This window comes from Onychomys torridus, chromosome 6 (assembly GCF_903995425.1).
Source record: "Onychomys torridus chromosome 6, mOncTor1.1, whole genome shotgun sequence".
Lineage (NCBI taxonomy): Eukaryota > Metazoa > Chordata > Mammalia > Rodentia > Cricetidae > Onychomys > Onychomys torridus.
The window spans coordinates 128347064-128366921 of record NC_050448.1 but is presented as its reverse complement, the minus strand read 5'-3'; the positions used below and the strand labels follow the sequence as shown (position 1 = coordinate 128366921).

The window sequence follows — 19858 nt, the reverse complement described above, 5'->3', positions numbered from 1 at the left end:
CCTCCTTCAACATTGCTGGGGCACGGAGGTGCTGTGCCCACAAAGCAAACCCTCTCTACTGAGTCACATCCCGAGCAATTCACTGTGAGGCCCCCTTAGAAGAATTTGTCTTCTAAGCTGATGGCTCCTTATGTCATGGAAAATATTCTACATTTATGGTTTCAGTTTTGCTGGACGCTAAGGGTCTGTTAGACTCTACTTCCCAGAGGGTTTCCTCACAGTCACAGGCAGTAGGTCAGACACAGATGGACAACGAATAGCTAGTAAGAGAGCCAAACACAGCCAAGATAATCCAGCTGGATTTGCAACACCTCAGCCTCCCACAATAACTTCAGGTGTAGTCAGCCATGCAACCTTTGCAGAACATTTGATGTAGGTGTGGGTTCTTCAGAGCATGTGACCTCTAGTTCATAACTTCATCCAAGTCACCAGGAAACCCACCAGTTCCAGCCATATGTGTTCTGTTCATAGGGGCTGTCATCATCCTGGAATTTGTGCCACCATCTATCTAGAAGAGCTCCACGGGATCAGACACCCTCTTCTGAGCTGTACTCATGTGCACATACTCACACACAGACACACAGGGACAGACACATAATCAAGAATAATAAAAATCTTTTTAAAAACTCTAAGACAAATTGTGGAATATTCCTTTACACTGTGTGGATATATGTTGACAGAAAGGAAGCAAGACATGCTGCAGAGGTAAATGCTAAGAGTCTCATGGCAGAATGTAGATTAAGAGAAATGGAATGGGTTAATTGAAGTTGTAAGAGCTAGTTAGTAATAAGCCTGAGCTATCAGCTGAGCAATTACAATTAATATTAAGTTTCCATGTCGGTTATTTAGAAACTGTGGGCAGGGAAGAAAAGTCCACCTACAACAAATAATCCCTTCCTAAGTGAGCCTGCCTGGAGAGTGCAAGGTGGCCGTTTCTGTTACAGAGCTGCCACAGAAGACAAAGAGAAGAGAGGACATCTGCTGCTGACATGGCCTTTCCTGCCTACACCTTAATTTACGAAAATAAACTAACATGCAAAATTTCTTAAAGATTGGGATTTTTTATAATAGATCATTCAGATTTTTAATTATACTGTTTATGATTTATTGTTCAATCAATACCATCTCTCTTATACTAGAAAAAACCCACAACCTAAAATCTTCTCCAGGGTCAAATGTTTTACCTTGAATTCAAACAGTGTTTAACTACAAAACAGTGGTTTCAGAAAACTGGCAGTTTACTGGTTCCGTCACATTATAAAAACATTTCTGACATTTCAAGTGGTCAGCCGACTTAAAGGTTAATTCCTGCTTCTGCGGTCAGGTTTTACTCCAGGTGACCGGCTCCGGGCAGATCCTGTTTACCTATTCCGAGCAAAGCACACTGTTTCAGTGTGCACTCTCACTGTAAGAACATATTGACTTGCTGCCTGCTCTGCTGGTTAATTCATTTATGCTGAGAGTCAGGCATGAAGACAGAATTTTAAATGTGACATTTGCAGACTGTTAGGTCACTTAAGCTCTGTCAACCTGGGGAACCCTGACATATAAACTGGACTTGATTACCATATATAGATGAGCACCCCAGAGGGGCAGATTTCTAACCATTTTTAAGATGCATGCAGAATTTTGAAACTGAACTTTATCTATATATTGGAAATTTTCAATTAAAAGCCTCTTTCCTTTAAATAAACTCAAACTGGCACTATTAACAACCCACAGACACTAAACCAAAATTCCTCTGATTGAACAAAAAAATACCACAGCAGCTCTGAGGAGTCCTGACACTCAAAGCTGCTTGGCGTTTCCACCAATCTCTAGGAGCTGAAGAATCTTCTAGGCCTATATGCCACTCAACAGCTGTTTAAAGTAATTTGCTTCTGGCCTAGGCTGGCAGATGGTCTATGCTGTCACAACCACAGTACAAAATCTAAGCTTTGTGTTAACAACACTGTCTTCTCTCAGATGATCACGACATAGAAGGATGACGGAGTCGTCATAACTGGAGATGAACAAATTGCCCACATGGCGTTTAGAATTTGCTTCACAACAGCTGATGATGGGGGGCTGAAAAGAGCAAGGAAGACACGTTCCTGTCCTTAGCCACTCTACAAAATGATACTAATGATTCGCTGTAAGCTTTCTCCTGTGAACAAAGACCATACAGCAGTTGAAAATGAAGTTTTCTGACGTTTAGTAATGTGTAAGAGGCCATTCCGACTACCCTGCATCTTGTGTAATAGCTGCAGCGTGACACTCTAAGTTGTCTTCGGAACTGGGTTTCAGATGAGGCTGTGCACTGTAAGGGTGAGACCTAAGCAGGAAGAATGGGTCCACAATGCCGTTTACCTGGAACATACTGATTCGGAAAAACCTATGAAAGCAATTACCTTCTGAGAGTAAAAGTCTTGTTTCTTTCAAAAGAATCAAATGGAGACAAACCTGGTGTATTATCTGAGCCACTGGCAGCTGCTCAGCGTACTTGAAAGGTTCTGTGAGCTCCTCCACCGTCCCGTCTTCCTCATAACTGGAAAGCAATCAGAAGACACACTCAGGCAGGTGCCCACAGCGAACAGCAGATAACTACATAACCCTGAAATGGGCTTAACACAGACCTAGCCTAACTTTTGAAAATAATACTAATGAATAACTTGGAGTAAACTACCCAATAAAATGATCCCGATTTTAACCAAGAATGTATTCATACTACACATAATTGTGTGATGAAATAGCTGGCGTCATTTACTGTCCACATCCCCCACTTTCACTCAAGATTTAACACTTAAGAACGCTATTCACAGGGCTGGAGAGACGGCTCAGAGGTCAAGAACACTGGTTGTTCTTCCAGAGGTCCTGAGTTCAATTCCCAGGAACCACATGCTGGCTCACTACCATCTATGAGATCGAGTACCCTCTTATGGCCTGCAAGTACACATACTGAACACATAATAAGTAAATAAATCTTTAAAAAATAACAATTAAAAAAAGAACCTGCACCATTCCACTGGCCTGCTCCTCCAGGTCTTGGTTCCTGCCTGTGATTATTCCTGTCTGTCTGGACCAACTTCCAATCCTGCCGTCTGTCCGTCCGCTCACTCTTTCTAAATGTATGAATTTGTTTAAAAGACCTGTTTCCACTTCTTTAAAGAGAAAACCTACATCATGTGCTTCTACATTTACCCAGTGCTTACTTCTATCTCAGAAAGTGGGAAATACACTCCATTTTAAATTCTAAATTTAAAGTTATATACAAAATTCACAACACACACTAATACAGTCTGAACTACAAGATGCAGACAGACAGCTCTCCTCTAGGTTTTAGAACGTTTTGTTAGCATTCTTAGTTAGCATACAGAGTCCTAAGCCTCGTGGTGACACTTCACACACGTCATCATGTTCCTGTTTCCGGCCCTCACTACACTCACCCGTCCCCACCCCGTGCTCTCATGTGGTCTTTTTTTTTTTTTTTTTTTTTTGCTTTTGGGTATGTATATTCCATCACTCTCTTGTCACCTCCTGTTTCCTGGAAAACAGGAATTTTAAAGAGAAAAAAAAAAAACTTCCCAAGTAGTCTGATAAAATATATTTTTTAAATTATTGACCATCTCAGAAATAAACACTGAATTTTAGACAGTAAGACATAACTTCAATGAGCCATTCTTTTACCCCCTTTCCAGTGAATTTGACATCACTGTACCAAAGTCAGATTTTGAATGCCTAAACTTCTACTTTTCCTGGAAAACACAGGGGATAAGCTTGGCCTAAGATTCAAGGACACAATGATGAGGCTTATGGAGTCTTCCCCAGAGGGAGGCTGATGAGCAAGCCAGCACAAACGTCTGCCCAAGATTAAGGCACACCCAGAGTAAAGACAGGTGACTTGGTCCAGGAATGCCCAGGATTCCAGCACTGGTTAGGGAGAGTAGGCAGGTCACTCCTAGAAGCCGGACGGGGGAGTGCGGGTACAGGGACTTGGGGTGGGGGCAGGGTGGTGGTGGGGGTGGTGGTGGTGGTGTTCTGGCTCATGGGTAGAGTTTCCTGAAACTCTGAAATGTCTAAAGGAAAAAGCAGGGAAAACACTCATGATACTGGCAAAGGCCAAGACTTCCTGAGTGTGCTCCTGTTGCTGAGTAAATACGGCCATGAATGACAATTGGACTGTCGTGAAATTAAAAACTACCATTCAGCCAGAGAAACAGTTGGGTGAAGAGGCAGCCTCCAGAACAGAAGAGAACCTTTGCCAACGAGACATCTAACAGAGGATTAATATTCCAAACATATGAAAACTCAAAAACCTAAGCAGGCTAAAGAATGGAATAGAGTCCTCAAAAGAAGCACAAATGGCCAACAAATACTGTGTGACATGCACAGTGTCCTTAGCCAAAAGAGAAACACTAGTTAAACCCATTGGGATTCCATCTACACCAGTAAGTGGCTAACATCAAGACAGCAGCTGCTGCACTGGCATTGGTGGGCCCGTAAACTCCTGTAGCCGCCAGGGAAATCAGTGTGGAGTCCCTCAAAACCATCACTAGAACGTCCATGTGGCCCACCTACACCACTCCTGGCACACGCCCAGAGGACTCACCATCTGACTAGAGAGACACCTGCACATCCATGGTCCCTGCTGTGAGCAGACTAGAGACACCTGCACATCCATGGTCCCTGCTGTGAGCAGACTAGAGACACCTGCACATCCATGGTCCCTGCTGTGAGCAGACCAGAGACACCTGCACATCCATGGTCCCTGCTGTGAGCAGACCAGAGACACCTGCACATCCATGGTCCCTGCTGTGAGCAGACCAGAGACACCTGCACATCCATGGTCCCTGCTGTGAGCAGACCAGAGACACCTGCACATCCATGGTCCCTGCTGTGAGCAGACCAGAGACACCTGCACATCCATGGTCCCTGCTGTGAGCAGACCAGAGACACCTGCACATCCATGGTCCCTGCTGTGAGCAGACCAGAGACACCTGCACATCCATGGTCCCTGCTGTGAGCAGACCAGAGACACCTGAACATCCATGGTCCCTGCTGTGAGCAGACCAGAGACACCTGCACATCCATGGTCCCTGCTGTGAGCAGACTAGAGACACCTGCACATCCATGGTCCCTGCTGTGAGCAGACTCACAGCAGCAATGAAGGCAGTCAGCCCAGACATCATTACTGAAGGATAGTGAGGATGTGGTACATATTTTTAATTCATCCACTAATGAAATTATGGGACTTTCAGAAAAATGGATGAAACTGGAAAATATCCTATCCCCCTCTCTCATACATAGGTTCTAGCTATTTTTATATACATACATTTGTATCAGAGAGAATATGTTGGAGCCCACAAAAATAAAAGGGGTCCATGAGAGAAAAAAGATTGTTTAAGTCGGGGGACAGCAGAACATGTGACCCAAAATGGGAAGCAGGACACTGTGAAGGCTTGTTCAGTGAGAACAGCAGGCAGATGGAAGGCACAGAAGACAGGAGAGGATGTCAACCAAAATGATCTATAGAACACTGATATTTTGATAAGCTAATCAAACAACAATTAAATACTCTGAGTGGAGGTGGCCTGTGGGGTGAATAAAGCTGCCACCGCTTAGTAAACAAAACCCTAGGGCCAGTGGCGGGCTACTTCTCAGGACTTGTGACCACGGATGCTCCCAAGGACTCTGAACTACACAGGTCACAGCTCTTGGAAGACTACCGCTAAACATACACAGGCTCTGGCCAGGAGACATGGAGAAGGCAAGCTAGAGCTGCGCTGGAAACCTCCCCTGCTGACCAGCCTGACACTGCCAGCTGGTGCCATGCGGCTCCCCTCGTGGTCAACGCTGACCGGCCAGGCACTCTGAGAGTACCGCTGCAGTGGCGGCAGACCTGGCTGGGGCTTAGAACTCACTTCTGGTGCAGACACAAGTCAAAATCCTGTTCCTTCTATGGAGCCATGTTCACAGCACAGGTGTGGTCAGAGAAGCTTCTCTTTCCAGTGGTCAGCGGTGACTGCACAGACTCAGAACTAGTCAGAGTACAGAGAATAAATGCAGCACTTCTGCACTGTTCTTATCAATATAAATATAAGCTTCTGTACGCGTCCTCTCTCTCTTTCCCCCCATAGTTCAGTGTTACCTTCTTGTCTCTCTTATTTCTAGTCTTTATGCCCTCACTGAACTTCTGGTAATATACACCTTCCCTTGGGGACCTTGTAATTTAGTTTCCACTTCTAAGGTGACTTTTGTCTTTTTTGTCAATTTCTTCCCAGAGTTCAGTCAGGTTCTATTTCAGACATTCCTGCTGTTTATCTCTTTCAGTCATGACTTTTTAACTGACTGGCCCAGGGTGTTCTTTCACAACACAGACCCTTGTATAATATGTTGTTCATATGCCAGGTGGCCATCTGGTCTTCCTCTGTTTTTCCTTTTATTATCTTTCCGACACCCCCCCCCCATGTCATGTATGTGCAGGTGCATGTATGTGATATGTGTGCACATGTGTGGAGAGCTCAAGTGGCATTTGCAGGAGCTGTCCAGCTTGTTTTTGGGGACAGCCTCTCGCTGGCTTGGATTTTACTGAGGACTCAGACTGGCTGGCCAGTGAAGCCCAGGGGTTTGCATGTGTCTGCCTCAGCAATGCTGGATTACAGGCACCACCCCAGCTTTGTGACCAGAGTCCCGGGACTGAACTCAGGCACTGAGGCTGCCATCTCTTCCACCCTCATCTACTTTTGTCTTCATTCCCTGAAGGAGTCTCCATACATAACAAGATGTATACAAATTATATGTTATATATAATTTAATAAGGTCTGATCTCAATTTTTAATTTTATTCTTGTATTAACTTTTTACATTTTCTGGATTCTTTTTCTGTTGAGGATTATTTACATTAGCTTTCCTGAGATTAGTAATGGCAATTTACCCGGAGTTGGAGGAAGAGAGATGAACTAGCTTACAAGGGTTCTCAGTTCAAGAGCGCCCTCTTCTGTAGCTACAGTGGACTGCAGTTTCTTTAATAAGGTATTGACTGTCTCAGGGTGGGACACAGTGCTATTTTTAAATGCTCCCTTGCTTCCATAAAACCTCTCCTCGCCTCCAGTTGCCTTCTTCTTTTCCTCCACATCTAACACTCCAATGATACTGTGTCTCCACCCTCCTCCTCCCCATGTCTTCTCTTTCCTAAGAGTGGTACATGCACTATACAAGCTCTCTAATCAATGTTTGTGACTCTGAGAAAACCACACGTGCTCATTTCAACTTACACATGGCTGAAACCCCCAAAAGACCTATGTTCTTCTCTTACAAATCATTTAAGTTCTCTTTCTTAAAGTCATTCCTTTCATTTAACATTTTGAGAGATCTTATGTTGTGGGATATTTGCACACTATGTGAAAATGTATTGCTGTGATTGGTGTAATAAAAAACTGAATGGCCAATAGCTACACAGGAGGTATAGGCGAGACTTCTAGGGAAAGAAAGAGAGAGGAGGAGGAAGCTAGGCCCGCAATGCTAGGAGACATGGAGGAAGCAGGATGGGCAATATGTGGCGGGACGAAGATGAACAGAAATGGGTTAATTGAAGTTATAAAAACTAATTAGGCTGGGTAGTGGTGGTGCACGCCTTTAATCCCAGCACTCGGGAGGCAGAGGCAGGAGGATCTCTGTGAGTTCGAGGCCTGCCTGGGCTACAGAGTGAGTTCCAGGAAAGGCGCAAAGCTACACAGAGAAACCCTGTCTTGAAAAACCAAAAAAAACTAATTAGGAACAAGTCTAAGCTAAGGCCAAGCTTTCAAAATTAATGTCTCCATGTTGTTATTCGTGAACTGGAGGCCCAAAGAAAAACCCGACTACACTCCTACACACTAGGCTCCTCCAAAGGCTATCCTTGCCTTTCTTTGGAGGACCCTTCACTAAGATCTACTGACACATTTCATGGAAGAGGACGCCTGCAGAGAAAGGCTGTGCCCTCTTATGTACGGCACTATGTCTAAACAGCAATGTCCTTCAGATACAAGACAAGTAGAGTCTGTTCATTGATGAAACTGATTAAAAATACTGCCCAAGTTCTCTGTGCAGATAAAGAAAACAGAGCAGGCACATGAGACACTTGGGAAATCAGTTTATAATTCCCATCTTTTATGTCCTGGTTTTCTCTTTCCTAGATGTCCAGTGACCACAAAAATCTTCCTTAGTGTGCTACCCAAGCACTCCTGAAACAAAACTCTGGAGTCACTTACAGTGCCCACACACAAGGTCAGCTCTGACTCAGAAACTGAGTATCTTTGCTTCCATAACGCCATGCTGAAATCAGATTATTCATGTACAAAATGGCATAGCTTATTGGGCACTAAAGGCCAAAGCATTCTTCTAAGAACTGAAAATAACTGTAAGAACAGGAAAGCAGAGATGCTGTGCTATGCTAGATACTAAAAATAAAATCAATAAATAACACATTATCTCGATTAACCCAAGGGCATTAGGAGGAAACTCCATAAACAGACCCAAAACCCAACATTTAGCATAACTCTGAACAAAACAGCACAAAACAATGACTTGAAACTAAAATATATACTAGAGAAAGCAAATTAATTTATGTACAGTAAATTAATTACATTATATACATATATAGTTTAAAGGCATACAAAAATTTCTATCCCTTAACTGTATTTTTTTAAACATGCTCAAGTAGTCACAAATGGCCAGGGAACCCTTTCAATGGTACCCAACACGAGGGAAATGCAGACTAAAACCACTTTAAGACCCACCTCACAATAGTGAGGGAATGGCTATCATCAGGAATTCAAGTGATGAACATGTCTGCACTGGTAGTGGGAGTGTCAGCTGTGAGCTGCAGCACCCATCTGGAAATGTCAGGAGGTTTGCCCCCCCCCCCAAACCAGAACCAGAACTGTGACAGGACCCTGCTGTCCTGCTCACGGACATATAACCAATGGCCTCCGTATGCTGCTATAGAGGCACTTGCACATCCCTCTATTGTCCAAATGTCCATCAACGGATGACTAGCTTCAAGACTTCCCTTGTGTTTAACTTTGAGCACAAATGGAAGCCAGCAAACTAGAAAGGGGCCTTTGGGACAGGGCATGTTAACACGGTAGACCGTGCATGAAACCAAAGCAGAGAGGAAGACTTCAGTGGGGGCGAGGGGCAGAGTACAGGGAAGTGGGGGGTACTAACTAAAGGAAGGGTGACATATATGGAAACCTTATGGAAAAATAAATTGCAACTACTCTGCATGGTAGACAAGGTATAGAATACCTCCCTCTAAGTTACTGGTCAGAGAGCTGCAGGTATCTCCATTGCCCTTGGTTACCTGCGTAAGGTCACAAAGACCCTACTCCCGAGGACACCACACACTGTGGCTGCAAGATGCAAAGGAGTCAATCTCAATGTGACCAGGAAACTTCCTACCTGCTGCATAGCTTTCAGAGTCAGAAGGTGCTACACAGGCTGCTGAGAGGGAACAGGCACTGCCTGCCACAGTACTGACCTGCAAGGCAAGATATTCCCACTGTGCACTAGTGGTATGCCTTTTGTGGGGGATCTGAGGCATGCTCCACAGGAGGGAAGGAATTTCATGCCTAATACTATAACCTTGGTTAAAAGCCCATGGCTAGAGAGGTCATGGGCCCTCAGGGAGAACTTCCATTGTTATTTGTCAGACTGCTTTCTGACATTTATGCTTCTCCCCATACACATGGGCTGCTCCTAGCCTTGGGCAGATTCTTTTTTCAGTGGGTAGTAGTCAGTGGAGACACACAGCTGCTCAGAGTGCTGAGTGTTCAGCCTAGGTGAACATCTGTGACAACCCACCATATCAACCCACCACTGTTACGGCCATGTCAGAGGAGCAGCAGGTGGCAATTGAAGTTCAAGGTGTCAGCACACCAGGAGGCAATCCCCTGACTAGTGATTCTCCGTTAGGCAAGGACCTCAAGATCACAGACCCCGGAATGTCATTTGCTTCTGCTGTGTCTATACATGTTTGCTGCTGCTACCTTTCTCTGGTATCTGGTATGGTGTGAATGGGTGTGGGGAGATCCCACTGCCTGTAATGTAGCATGTTTATCTCATGGAAACATCCAGTTCTACTGTGCATTTTTACCTGTGGATTATTATGAAGATGACTTCCTCCCTAAGCTGTACTGTCTAATTGATTATAATAATGTTAGTTTAAATAGAGTTTTGATGATTAAAAAATAAAACAAGGAAGTACCACACAGCTAGAACACATGAGTTTCTATTGAGGAGCCACATAGACTGTGGCTTAGGTTAATGATTAAGAAAAAGATTGAGGGCTGGAGAGATGGCTCAGCAGTTAAGAGCACTGGTTAATCTTCCTGAGGTCCTGAATCCAATTCCCAGCAACCATATAGAGGCTCACAACGCTCTATAATGGGATCTGATGCCCACTTCTGGCATGCAGGCATACATGTACTCAGAGCACTTATACACTTAGCTAAGAGCCCAAGAGCTAGCACCCCTGTGATTAACCTCTGCACTGGAATCATCTGTAAAGTGGCTCCATCCTCTGCAGTTGTTCTGAGGATTAAAGATGATGATCTACCCCTCCATCACTTACATGGCTCTTTATGTTCTGTATGTACATTTATAATAATTAATAATCTCCATAAAGATGATAGACATCTTTGAAGATATGTCCAGGTGGATATCAGCCGCTGTTGCTTATGCTTTCGAGCAAATAATAAGCACTATATACAAGACATAAAACGTACTGCATGATAGATCATGGACCCATAATTGCTGCTCCTGGCCCTCAGATAGAATCAGTCTATCTCAGTCATCTAGTGAACATGATTTAGGTACTTTCTCAGAACACTTGGGTTTCAGCTCAGTGTCTTCTCCGGGGAGCTTTCTTCATTGTTCAGCAAAGCTCCCGGAGAGCTTCCAGTTCACAGCTACTTTCTAGCAACTGGTCACTGCAAATATTTTCTGCTCACAAACATGGCAACAGCAGGAAGAGGGAGGTGGCCCCATGGAGGCACATTCAGATAAAGTACATTTGGACACAGCATGAATCGAATCAGGAAGGAAACTAGAGGTCTGAGGGCCGGTCCCTGAAGATGGCGGAGGTGGGGGTGAATTGGAGGGTCTCCCAGCAGAGCGCAGGGTTTCTGGTAGGTTCCATATTCAGGCAAGATGTGGTACCATTGAAACATTGGTCTGCTTCGATTCACAGACAGTTCACCTTTTCCACTGAGAAGCCTTATTTTATTTTACAGCTTAGGCCTACTGGACTTAAGAAACCATGGCAGAAGGAAAGACTGAGTCACCTGGGCCCAAAGTGTGGCCCATACATTTCCTCTGTCACCAGCCAGAGTGTGAATGTGGTGATCCGAGGGGTGGTACTCTTCTTCATTGGCGTCTTCCTTGCCTTAGTGTTGAACTTGCTCCAGATTCAGAGAAACGTGACACTTTTTCCACCTAATGTGGTCACAAGCATCTTTTCATCTGCATGGTGGGTACCACCATGCTGCGGCACAGCCTCAGCTGTAATTGGGTTGTGGTACCCCTGCATTCACAGACATCTAGGAGAACCACATAAATTTAAGAGAAAGTGGTCCAGTGTTATGCACTGTGTGGGGGTATTTGTGGGTATCAATCATGCCAGTGCCAAAGTAGACTTTGAAAACAGCTTCCAGTTTTCTCTCACGCTGGCCGCACTGTCAGTCGGACTGTGGTGGACTTTTGACAGATCTAGAAGTGGTTTTGGCCTTGGCGTGGGCAATGCTTTCTTAGCAACTGTTGTCACCCAGCTGCTAGTCTACAGTGGTGTTTATCAACACACATCTCCAGATTTCCTCTATGTCCGTTCTTGGTTGCCATGCATATTTTTTGCTGGAGGCATAACAATGGGAAACATTGGTCATCAACTGGCAATGTATGAATGTAAAGTTATTCCTGAAAAATCTCATCAAGAGTGAAGAAGGCAAAAAGCAGTCTTTCTCTAGGAAGCCATGGGAAAGCAGCGTGTACATGATAGGCACACCAACGAAACTTTGGACTGTAAAATTGCGAGGACGCAGTTTTTCCTTGATGGTGTGTGTGTGTAACACACACGTTTCTGCAGTCTGTGATTGCTTCTGTAAATCAGTTACCAACCTTTCAATGTTTGAGTTCAATAAATGTAAGATATATGTGCACTACATGAAAGATGTATTTATGAGTACATGAAATTTCTAAATTTTTGAAACATACCATGTATCACAATGTTGATGTGCCAAACTATGCTATTACTGTCACAGAGAATAAGAATGCTTTGAACAATTTAGAAATTTAGTGAAACAGAAGAAAGCTAAAAACAAACCGAACAGAAAGCAATGGGTAGCTGGTCTTACCTCTCACTGACTGTTGTGCCTTTTCCTGTTTCTGATCAGCTGTGTGTGGTACGAGCACTCCGTGTGTGCTTTATCTCTGTTTCAGAGTTTCAATCTTAACTGTATTAGTGATGCACTTCCGTAGATGGTGTTAAACTGCAGTTATGTAGGCATCCAAAGACTACTTTTCTATGTTGTCAAACTTCACCAGAGGTGTATGTGATATGTGATGTCAGGGGGCGTTACCAGCATTAACCTACTTTGAGTCTAAATTTGGAAAAACGTAACAAAAAATTAGGGGATTTGACTAGATAAATGTATTTGGGGAATACCGTGTGGCCTTTTCTCTGCCACAGAAACCAAAGTGATATTAGCTGTTACTTGTTCCTGAAGCTCACTGCTTTAGCACATGGATGATTAAGGAATACCAGGCAGAGAGATCAAAGTGAAGGTTCTGAACTACTGGGGTCTAGAAAGCAGGCCATGCTGGTGGGGCCGGGCCGTGGAACTGACTAGCTCTGGCAGGCCTGAGTTTGTTGCCTTCACAAGTACAGTCCGAGGATAGTGGATGCAGATGTCTGCTGCTGAGTGGATCCATCCTTGGGGAATGACTGGAGGGAACACTCACAGAGCTTCCTGGCACGTCTCATTAACAAGTCCTGCCACTGACTTACAGTTTAAGTGCAGCAGCTGACTTTCCACTTGCTCTTCCCTTCTGAAATTGTTAGTTATCTGGCACACGAGGGTAAATTATTCTGAGTACTGTAGTGTGCGTGTGCTTATGGGTTGAATGTGTGAGAGAAAATGTATACATGTGTCTGTGTGTGCATGTGTCCATGCGCTCCTACAGTGTCACGTAGATATTTTAAATCTTTTTCTTTTAAAGCAATGCTGAAATCTTGTACACCAGAGTGTAATGTGCTTTGTGTTCTCAGGCTAAGGTTGTGAACATCCCAAGAGTACTCCACATGGAATATTTGTACACAAGGCTAATGGTAGGAGCGGAGAACACAGCACTACTACTGTCTGTTAGTCTGTCTTTCACATGCTATTCAAATGAGGTCTATTTTTAAAATCAAATTTGTAAACTGTAAAATCTTTAATAAGTTATAAGGTCTATGATATGTTTTCTTTGAAAATGGCAGTTGAAAGCAAGATGTATTAAATATGTAATTATCAAAAAAAAAAAAAAAAAAAAAAAAAGGAGGAAACTATACCATCCTGAACCACATGAGTCTGACATCAGGAGTCAGCCCCAGCCCACTGATGCTCTCTCTTATAGAAATCCAAGAAGCCTTATAAAGAGAGACAAGTTGAGCTTCGTGTCAACTGGTATTTAATAGCAGCTGTTACCCTGGAAAGGTACTGGAGAGAGCCGAGTCCCTTCCATTGAATGGGGAAGGGCAGAAAAGCCTGCCGTGTTCTCATCCAGTACGTGTCTGCCTCTGCACATCAACTTCTTTGGCAGTTCAGCTGTGTGCTAAAAAGTAAATTTTAACTACTTGCATCTCTAGGGTTTGGGGGTTTTGTTTGTTTTTTTGTTTTTGTTTTTGTTTTTTTGGTTTTTCGAGACAGGGTTTCTCTGTAGCTTTGGAGTCTGTCCTGGACTAGCTCTGTAGACCAGGCTGGCCTTTAATTCACAGAGATCTGCCTGCCTCTGCCTCTCGAGTGCTGGGATTACAGATGTGCACCACCACTGCCCAGTGCATCTTTAGGTATTTTATAAGCATTTTGAGAAAAATCTGGCCAGCACCAACCCCAGTGTGAAGTCAGTTGAGTACTCTACACTAACCTCACCTACACGAATGCTGTGGTTGGAAACAGGGAGGGCAGAGCCTCTTCCACAGTACCATAGCCTTCTCACTGGAAAATGTTTCCTTCTGATGAAACTGGAACCTTAATGCCAAAAGCCAGGGAAGTTGGCTGTGTTTTCATAACTGAGGTGAAAATGGGATGACTTATATTCCGTGGTAACTCACAGGCGGCTTTCACATACTCCTTATGACCAAAAGTTGTCTAATTTTTGGAGTGTCAAAGTTTTATTATGATTAATTTTCAAAGAAATATAAAGGGAAAACTCTTTTAATAGTAAAACTATAGAAGGTGAATTCCAGTCATTTTCTGTAACTTAGAAAATATGTATTACAGTGTATATACTAAACAGAAATAATGATGACTATCCCTTATTTTTTAGCATAAGTTAGAGTTTTCCCTTTAGTTAGATGTAATTTTTCAATCTGTACATCATGTTTACACAAAGCAGCTACAGCAGTTACAACTGCATGCCTCACCCCCTCACCCTCCGAAAGCACACATGGAGGGTGCTGCTGAGAGATGTGCAATATGTGATACACTCAACAGAAGCCTAACGCGCTATGTTCTCACTCCATTCTAAATGTATACGCTCTGAATGCACACTTTTTGGTACAAAGAAAGAAAACATTTCAACTTTACATGACGGACTTCCAAGTAAACTGGCAGATTAAAGCTGCCTTTCCATAATCTGGTTAAGGAGAGTCAATGTAAGGACAAACTCTATTCCAGGGAGACAAAGAATTTAGGGACTCGGACAGGTGGTGGAGAACAGCTAGCTTGCTGACAATGCGGCCCTGGACAGAGAAGCCACACTCAGCTCTCCTGGTTCCCAGGGGGACAGGGAGGAGCTCTACTCAAAAGTTATGTCCCCTGGTCCTGGTGACAACAGAGTGGAGAGCTGTCCTCTACAGGGCCAGCACACAGCACATGGGCCTGAAGTCCAGATGCCTGTTGTGGTGAGACATCAATTCCTACAGCAGACGAGCCAGTGATGGACAGAATCCCATTTTCTCACTCTAGATGATGGCAGTGTCCAGGGACCACTGTTACTCTACATGATGGCAGTGTCCAGGGACCACTGTTACTCTACATGATGGCAGTGTCCAGGGACCACTGTTACTCTACATGATGGCAGTGTCCAGGGACCACTGTTACTCTACATGATGGCAGTGTCCAGGGACCACTGTTACTCTACATGATGGCAGTGTCCAGGGACCATTGTTACTCTACATGATGGCAGTGTCCAGGGACCATTGTTACTCTACATGAGGGCGGTGTCCAGGCACCATCTTGGGAGGGATTGTACTTTATGTATAAATCATTCCTAAAGTTTATATAGAAACCAAAAGTCCCTGGATAGCTAAAGCAATCCTGATGAGAAGTAACAGTGCTGGGGTGTCACAGCACCTGAGCTCACATCATACTGTGGAACCATGGGGACAAAGCATGGCACTAACACAGACAGACAGACAGATCAGTGGAGGACAACAGAGGATCCAGAAATAAACTCACACAGTCACAGCCACCACATCTATGACAAAAGTGTCAAAAACACTGAGAAAAGGCAGCAAGCAGGACTGGGGAAAGTAGACATCCAAATGTTGGCAAATGAAACAGGAACCCTCTTTCTCAAGCTTGTACAATCCTCTACTGAAAATGGACCAAAGACTCTACTATCAGATCTGAAATCCTGAAAGCAATATTAGAAAATGCAGAGAAAACACTTCAAGACACAAGCAGAGACAGCACTCTGCGAGAAGAGCTCCAACTAGCACAGGGACTTTGCTGACTTTAAAATGCCCTCATCAAAACGAGATATCCTAGTTTAATAACCCCGGTTAACTGCTCACCAACTTACCCTCAACCTCTGTTTGGCAACGCAGTTTAGCCAAGTAAATGAGGTCCATCACTGCTGACAGTGGGAAAACTTAACCAGCTACATTCCTACTTAGTCCCCGTGTGACAAATTAGCCACCCAAGATCACAGCCTGTGAACTCCCGCAATCCACTATTCTGTGTACACTTCCCTTCTCGGGAAACTGTAATACATAAAACCTCGGAAGCTGAGGCCATTGGATAAGGGCTCTGATGAGCTTAAAAGGAAGCTGATCGGTGCCATTTTAAAGCATTCCATAGTAATGTTCCCCAAGGTAAAGTTTCAATGGACTAGGGCCTCATCTCATCAAGCTGAACCAAGGACAACATATCGTAGCCACGACAGAACGTCATGACCAAGGCAGTATCAAGAGGGAAGGGTCAGAGGGACATGGGTCCATCAAGGCAGAAACATGGCAGAAAGAAGCAGGTGCAGTGTTAGCATCTGTGAAGAATACCACAGAAGACCTCCAGGCCCTGTGAGTGGCCAGGTCTCTGTTTCTTCACACAATGCAACTTATAAGTAGTTGATCATGCATCCTAAAGTTATTATTATTAAAGCTGATAAGCTACAATGAGGACCTCAAAACTTTAAGACATGACTTGGATAAAAGTAAGATAGAAACTGATACAAGCATAAAGTCCTGAATAAGAGTTGTCGTGCTTCTATTTCCTTCTGGTGTGCTGTGGATAGAACTCAGGCACTGTGAACACTGGACAAGTCCTCAGCCATTGGGCTACATCCCTTGACCGTGTGTGTGTGTGTGTGTGTGTGTGTGTGTGTGTGTGTGTGTGTGTGTGTTTCAAAACGGGGGTTACAAGTTTGTTGTTGTTGTTATTTATATCGTCTGCCTTTGGCATCACCTAAAGACTGCATTTCCAGTGTTTCTTTTATAAAGTGAGTCTCTTAAAATTCCAATCATTTTTTAAAGTTAAAGATCATTTATTAAGTAATAACAAATAGTCTTCAAACATCCTATGATTTTTTGACCTTCAATTTCTTGTTCAAGTAATTTGCAAACTAATATATTAAAAGATGTTAAAATGTGGCGATTCAAGAGAGTCCTATAGATTTAGGTTTCTTACAAGTAAAATTATATATTGCCAGGTTTCTTACGGCAAATAATTTACACAAAGAGAAATCCCTACCATTCTTTTCTGAACTGACGTCTCAGAAGTCTTGCTGTTTTCAGCAAGGTGGAGATGAAAGCATCCAGTTTATTTAAAGCCACAGTCTACCTCAACCTCCAGTACTTTCAGAAAGGTCTCTTACACATATGCCAACATAAAATACTGCTGCCAACTGCTGGTACAAAGAATCCAGGTCTACAAATAGGAGCCTTCCAAACAAGAGATGACTAGATGGCATTAACAACAGATTATTAAACAAATGGTGGGATGGGGCACAGACACCACTGCAGCCAAAGTTAGTTTCTGCTAATTCCTGTGATCGGCTTTCTCAATGCCAACGTGACCAAGCAACTTAGCGAAACATGAGGCATAAATTCTTGCTTTCTACTTTAAGCACAGGCAAAGTTAGTTCTTGAGAGACCATATGAGACAGAGCCACTGAGACCAAGAAGAGTTCATGAAGTCTTCCCCTGGTTATGCGGCTGGTGAGTGAGTGCTGGGGGCTTGAACACAGGAGCAGACTGCAGGTGGAAATTTAGCTGTAATATTCCATCATGTAGAAAAAAAATTAACCCAGGCTTAACTTACTGGGATGAAGCAGTACCACAATCAATATGACAATCAGGAGTGTCAGGGAACACTGCTAAAAGAAATGTTAGCAATCTTGTGATTAAATCAGACATTCACCCTCTGAGCACCCCATGGACAGCTGCCAGTGATATATAAACAACCACACCATTTTTACATTGAATACAATCTCACATTTTTAATTCTAACATTTAGCGTTTTAAGAAAAACCAGCTTGTTTTGATATGGTTTGAAATGTTAACAAACGGGGTCTGCAACTCTGGCATACAGGATATTTGCCACTTCTGCTTGAACATGCTGAATTCCCAGGACAGTGACACAGAGCTGCACTGTGCGTGCACACTGCCACCCCAGACATCTCAGAGCAATTCCACATATGCTTCAGTCCTCTACAGGGTAAAACAAATCACTAACGTTTATGAAACAGGCCGGACGACAGTGGCGCTCACCTTTAATCCCGGCACTCGGGAGGCAGAGCCAGGCAGATCTCTGTGAGTTCGAGGCCAACCTGGGCTACAGAGCGAGATCCAGGAAAGGCGCAAAGCTACACAGGGAAACCCTGTCTTGAAACACCAAAAAAAAAAAAAAAAAGAAAAAAAGAAAGAAAGAAACGATCAATGCATTTTGAAGCTATAAGAATTTTATGTTTGCAAAATGATAAAATGGATAACTTCAACACTAGTTCTGTGCCTTTATAAATCAAATGAATCACCTAATTTCTCACATTCTATTTTAATAGACTCTGAGATAACTAGAGTGGCAAACTGTCATAAAATAATAAAACAGATGGCCAAGTAAGATGCTGACGGTAATATAAGACTATAGTGTTATACACTACAAATACATTAGCTACCGCATACAGTGTGTACAAGTAGGGCACAAAGCCTGTCAGCTGTGACTGGAGCATCTCTCCCCACCTATGGGTCAAGGTTCAGTCTAACCTACTCACTATGAGTAGCAGTCAGAACAGTGCGGTCACAGACTCCACAATATTCAGGATGAATTTACCCAACACTCAGATGTCTCCATGAAACACATCCCCTAACTTCTGACTGAATTCCTATAAATACACATTCACTGGAATGCATGTGGTGAATTATATATGTGGTAGTCACTTTCACTGTGGAATCAAGCTGTCCATATCTGGTCAAAAGAGATGTCTTCTTCTAGAGTTTCTGAGAGGGTTTGGTTCAGCAACACCAGAGTCAATATGATCCCAAAACAAGGGATCATTAGAAATATAAATTATATAATCATCGCCTAGAAAATAACTATCCAAATAACTGGTGGGATATGTTCACAGATAGTAAGACCCAGTGTTGCTATCCATACTCCCCTAATTAACAGAGTCAAGCCAATCTCAATCAAAATCCAGTATGCTTTCTTAAGAAACTCACAAGCTGACTCATAAGCAAAATGAATTTCAACCACTACTCACATTATACTCACAAAATGACTGAAAATAGACCAGAGGTTCAACAATAAAATTTGAAACTATAAACTCTCTGTAATTTTAGGTTAGGCAAAGAATGACTCCCAGAAGCCACTAAACATAGAGAAAGTTAATAAACCAACCAATAGTGAACCAAAATGAAAGGTAGACCACAGACTGGAAAAAACATTTTGTGATTCATGTATCTGAAAAAGAACTTGTATCCAGAACATACAGAGAACTGTCAATATTTAATGAAGAAACAAATCATTATTTTAAAAACGAGCAAAAGACTTCTAAGATATTTTATGAAAGATGTATGAATGACCAGTAAATAAAAGTATGCTCAGCATCTTTAGGGATTAAATATGCAAATTAAAACCACCAGGAGCTTTCCTACCCAGAACAGCTGAAGGGAACGGCAGGAGCAGGTGAGAATGTGGGGTGGTCGTCTGTGAGACTACAAAGGGAAGGTGGCTTGGAGAGCAGCTGACAGTCTCCTAGCAAGCCTGCAGTTCCACGGTGCCAGCAATCCCACACTCGGATACGCACTCAGATTAAAAGAAACCTTAACATTTATATGCAAATGTTTACAGCAGTTTTTCCTAAGTAATTCCCAAACTCTGGGATGGGGAGAAAGGTCCTCCGGTTGCAGATGAGCAGTTTGTGGG

At 43.3% G+C, this 19858-nt stretch overlaps 1 protein-coding gene and 1 pseudogene across 1 annotated transcript in view; one reads left to right on the top strand and one right to left on the bottom strand.

Moving 5' to 3' along the window:
* Positions 1–19858, bottom strand: part of Pigk (phosphatidylinositol glycan anchor biosynthesis class K) — an 85381-nt gene that overhangs the window by 23768 nt on the left and 41755 nt on the right. The window contains exon 10 of the mRNA XM_036189363.1: positions 2443–2527. Coding sequence (XP_036045256.1) covers positions 2443–2527 — 85 coding nt within the window. The remainder of the gene's footprint in view (positions 1–2442; positions 2528–19858) is intronic.
* Positions 11278–11972, top strand: LOC118585170 (annotated as a pseudogene).